Raw genomic sequence first — 5,202 nt, forward strand, 5'->3', positions numbered from 1 at the left:
CTCGGCCTCCCAAAGTGCTGGGACTGCAGGCTTGAGCCACCACGCCCGGCCATAAGATGTAATTTCAACTGTTAAAAGATATAAGATGTATATAAACTGATGATGTGCCTTTGATAAAAACAATAGACTTACTCATCTGTGCACTCATGCACACATATCACATACACACTTATTCATATACATATATACACTCACACACATATACTCTAGTAAACATACATGACACCTGAAAGAGTTGTCTCTCAATGACCTCTTTTTTAGATATTTGTCTTTTTGTTTGTTTTTTAAGGTGTCCAGGTTGCAGTGCAGTGGCTTATTCATTGCACACTACAGCCTTGAACTCCTAGCCTCAAATGATAACCCTCTCCGAGTAACTAGAATGATAGGTGTGCACCACTGTGCCTGGCTGTCACTGTTATTTTTACTAATTGCATTTCAGCATGTTTGCAACAATAAAAATGTATAAACTGCTCAATTCAGTTTATAAACATTATTGTATATTAAACTATTTCAAAAAGTTAGACCATGTAAAAACACAGAAACTTGAATTCCAATCTCTATTAAATACCCACACTGAAAAATATGTTTCAAAAATTGAGAAGGGGGTCTCACTATGTTGTCCAGAGTGGTCTCAAACTCTTGTGCTGAAGGAATTCTCCAGCCTGAGCCTCCAGAGAAGATGGAATTCCAGCCCTGGCCCATACATATTAGGTTGGTGCAAAGTGATCGCGGTTTTGCCATTACTTTTGCACTAACCTAAACAAAATTTTGTCCACTAAATATTTAGGTGTTAGCAAAAGCCCAAGGGAGACTGAAACATCACAATCAGCAGTAAACATCAGACAGATTTCTTCTCATTTAAGGCACAGAAAACGGGGCAGGCCTGTGAAAAGAGGGCCCGGCTTGGGGGACCGGAAAGGCTTGGATCCATCTCTCCGGTGAGAACTTTACGCCGCGCGGGGCGTGTCTAGGGGGTCACTGAAGGATCTGAAGCGGGAAAACTCTGCCATAGGCGCTGTCTACATGGCCCTTTGGTGAAAGACCGGGGACAGGACCAGCCTCTGAGCAATTTTAACACTCAGGGAAGCGACCGCGGGACTCTCATTAGAACGTCTGAGTTTACTCGGGGTGAAGGGAGCGGTGCCGAGATTTCAAGGTCTGTGTGACCGGGTACCGAAGGGCAGAGAACTCAGCATCCCAGATTTAATCTAAACAAAGGGAAACTCACACGCCGCAGCATGACTGTCATTCCACGGAATCTGCTTCCGGGTCTCCAGGAAAATGCGCGCGCAGCTGAGAGGCCAGGCCGGGGTGGAATTGGGCGGGGCCTGGGCTTCCCTCCGCCTAGCTCCTAGCTCCTGTCGTTTTGGAGGCGAGTCCTGCCTTGGTGACAGTATCTTGAAACGGTGCCCCCGCAGAGGGAAAGTCTGTTGATGATTAGATCCACGAAAAGTCCTGCTATTAAAATTAATTTTAAAACGGCCGTAGGGGCGCTCGCATGTCGTCCTAGATACCCGGATGCTGAGGCAGGAGGCTCTCTTGGAGCCCATGTGGTGGAGGCTACAGTGAGCCGAGGTCGGGCAGCTGCACGGGCGGCTGAGAGAAACCTTGCGCCTAATAAATAAATGAATACATAATCATACATAAATAAATTGGAAATAAATAAATATAAATGAATAATAAACGGTAGTTTTCAGAATTTTAAAGCTCTGGAATTGTTTGTGAAGGGGATGCAAATTAAAATTTGAAATGCAAAACCCTTCCAGGGCGGAATGTGTAATTTCCTTTTTTTTTGAGACAGAGTTTCGCTCTTTTGCCCAGGCTGAAGTGGCGCGATCTTGGCTCACTGCAACCTCCGCCCCCCGAGTTCAAGCGATTATCCTGCCTCTCAGCCTCCTGAGTAGCGGGGATTACAGGCTCCCGCCACCACGCCGGGCTACTGTCTTGTATTTTTAATAGAGAAGGGGTTTTTCCATGTTGGCCAGGCTGGTCTTGAACTCCTGACCTCCTGATCCGCCTGCCTGGGCCTCCCAAAATGCTGGGATTACAGGCGTGAGCCACTGCACCTGGCCAAGTGTTTCTTTTTCATATTTATATTAATCCTAGTGTATACCTGCCATTGTCTTATGGACATACTCATGTCACAACTTTTATTTTTTGAGACGGTCTCCCTCTGTCGCCCAGGCTGAAGTGCAGTAGCACAATCACAGCTCACTAACTGCAGCCTCGACCTCCTGGGATCAAGTGATCCTCCCACCTCAGCCTCCCCAGTAGCTGGGACTACAGGTGCATGCCACCATACCCAGTCTCATGTCACAAAATTTTGTCTCCAAACAGCACCCTCATTTATTTGTCCCCTAAAGTTTTCAGCAGAGCAAAACAGAGAAGAAATGTATTAAACATAGAATTTGGAGGCAATGTAGAAAAAAAATGTGAAAATATATATGTATACAAAAAATATAATTTTATTACAATTGAAAATGAACCATGGAATATATTGCATAATACCATAATCTGAAAATGACATATCCATAGCTTTTGGAAAAATGCTCTTGTAGTAAAATTATATTTATCATATAATAAATATGACAAAATTGTTATTGTGTAATACATTACAAAATTGTCATATTTATTGTAGATATTATGAAATTATATGGTGTTATATTTATTATAAACACTTCCCCACAATAATTTTCATTGAACTACTGTAAAAAAAAACAAAAACAAAAACCTTAGGCAATTTTACTAAACTCTATTTCACAAGCATTTTTTTTTTTTTTTTTTTTTTGACGGAGTCTCGCTCTGTCGCCCAGACTGGAGTGCAGTGGCCAGATGTCAGCTCACTGCAAGCTCCGCCTCCTGGGTTTACGCCATTCTCCTGCCTCAGCCTCCCGAGTAGCTGGGACTACAGGCGCCCACCACCTCGCCCGGCTAGTTTTTTCTATTTTTTAGTAGAGACGGGGTTTCACCGTGTTAGCCAGGATGGTCTCGATCTCCTGACCTCGTGATCCGCCTGTCTCGGCCTCCCAAAGTGCTGGGATTACAGGCTTGAGCCACCGCGCCCGGCCTTCACAAGCATTTTCAACAATCATATTGTGCAATGAGATCTGTATCTGTATCCATAAAAGGAATATAGTAAGATATTACCATGAAGAAAACTGGGGGTCTTTCCTAACCAAGATGGCAGGAGTTTCCAGAGGAAGCACTCAGTGTTGTACTAGAGTTGACTGCATTTTGTGATGTCGGAACACTAACGTCTTTTACACCTCTGCACTCCCTCTTCCTATTCTGCCCATCTGCTCAACTGATAATAAAGCCTCAGTGCTCACTCCTTTGGAACCAACTGGAAGTTCAAACCACAAGGGGGTACCCCCACCCCAGCCCTACCCTTTAGCAATCATGACACCCCAAGCCCATCACCTATCCCAGTTCTTTGAAGCCACTTTTGGACCAGCTGGAAAAGTACACCCTGCTTTCCCCCACAAAGCCTCATTATATAATAAAACACTCTCAAACCATATCAGTGTATGGGATCATCATTCTCAAGATCCAAGCCAAACCTTAGGGGGACTTCAAACAAGTTCCAGAAAAGTAGTCAAAAATTCAAATTACCAAAAAAGTTGTGACGGTGACTATATGAAGTTTCTAGTTAATGTACCAAAACAAAATTTCCTGTGTGCTTCGACTTAAAAGAAAATGGATGAACATTGTTTTCAAATGGTGTCACTGAACACTACAAGTACAAAAAGAAATTGTGTTACAGTATTGTTTGTTTTTGAGACAGAGCCTTGCTCTGTCGCCAGGCTGGAGTGCAGTGGTGCAATCTCAGTTCACTGCAACCTCTGCCTCCCAGGTTCAAGCGATTCTCCTGCCTCAGTAGCTAGGATTACAGGTGCACACCACCATGCCCAGCTAATTTTTGTTGTTGTTGTTGTTGTATTTTTAGTAGAGATGGGGTTTCACCATGTTGGCCAGGATGGTCTTGATCTGCTGACCTCATGATCCGCCCAACTCAGCCTCTCAAAGTGGTGAGATTACAGGCGTGAGCCACCACACCCGACCATGTTACAGTATTTTTACCTTCAACCCATACTTTCTTTTTTTATTTGTATTTTATTTATTTATTTATTTTTTGGAGACAGAGTTTCACTCTTGTTTCCCAGGCTGGAGTGCAATGGCACGATCTCGTCTCACTGCAACCTCCGCCTCCCAGGTTCAAGTGATTCTCCTGCCTCAGTCTCCCAAGTAGCTGGGATTACAGGCATGTGCCACCACACCCGGCTAATTTTGTATTTTTAGTAGAGACAGGGTTTCTCCATGTTGGTCAGGCTAGTCTCAAACTCCCGATCTCAGGTAATCCGCCTGCCTCAGCCTCTCAAAGTGCTGGGATTACAGACGTGAGCCACCGCGCCCGGCCCCACTTTCTATTTCCTAATATTTGTCATATTACTATTTATTTTTGCTGCATGAAAATGAAGGTACATGCCATAGGTCTTATTTGGCACACAAGAAAGAGGCATATAGAAACATAATACAGGGCGTACTCATTAACAGTGATGCACATTTGCGGGTGTACAGGGCCGACATTGCACTGCTATTCACAAAGTGATTTTGACTTTACCCACATAAGCATCCTTCGCCAAAGTACACAGAGACTAACTCAAGTACCAAGTTACTCAAAATCATACTTACCTAAGTATATGCACCCAAAAGTGTATGTTGTTTTGTCTCTCTCTCTCTCACACACACACACATTGTTCTGGCTGCTTCAACCTTAAAATCCTAATGGGACATTATTCTCTACTATAAAGTATCCTCCTGAGGTAAGATTAAACAATGTTGGTAGAAAGGATGTGATTCATTCCCACTAAGAAAAATTTAAACAAGGCCAAGGCGCTGTGGCTCACACCTGTAATCCCAGCACTTTGGGAGGCCAAGGCCAGTGGATCACTTGAGGTCAAGAGTTTGAGACCAGCCTGGCCAAGAGATGGGGAAACCCCGTCTCTACTAAAAATACAAAAATTAGTTGGGCAGTAGTGGCACATGCCTGTAATCCCAGCTACTGAGGAGGCTGAGGCGGGAGAATCGCTTGAACCCGGGAGGCAGAGGTTGCGGTGAGTCAAGATTGTGCCACTGCACTCCAGCCTCGGTGATACAGCAAGACTTGGTCTAAGAAAAAAAAAGAAAAGGGAAAGAAAAGAA

General features: G+C 44.1%; 1 protein-coding gene across 1 annotated transcript in view; it reads right to left on the reverse strand.

Moving 5' to 3' along the window:
* Window positions 1-1,283, reverse strand: part of ZNF880 (zinc finger protein 880) — a 25,061-nt gene extending 23,778 nt beyond the window's left edge. The window contains exon 1 of the mRNA XM_011946202.1: window positions 1,229-1,283. Within this exon, the coding sequence (XP_011801592.1) occupies window positions 1,229-1,249 (21 nt within the window). The 5' untranslated portion in view covers window positions 1,250-1,283. The remainder of the gene's footprint in view (window positions 1-1,228) is intronic.
* Window positions 1,284-5,202: the final 3,919 nt, after the last annotated feature.

The sequence above is a fragment of the Colobus angolensis genome, unplaced genomic scaffold (assembly GCF_000951035.1).
Source record: "Colobus angolensis palliatus isolate OR3802 unplaced genomic scaffold, Cang.pa_1.0 Scaffold25, whole genome shotgun sequence".
In the NCBI taxonomy this organism is placed as follows: domain Eukaryota; kingdom Metazoa; phylum Chordata; class Mammalia; order Primates; family Cercopithecidae; genus Colobus; species Colobus angolensis.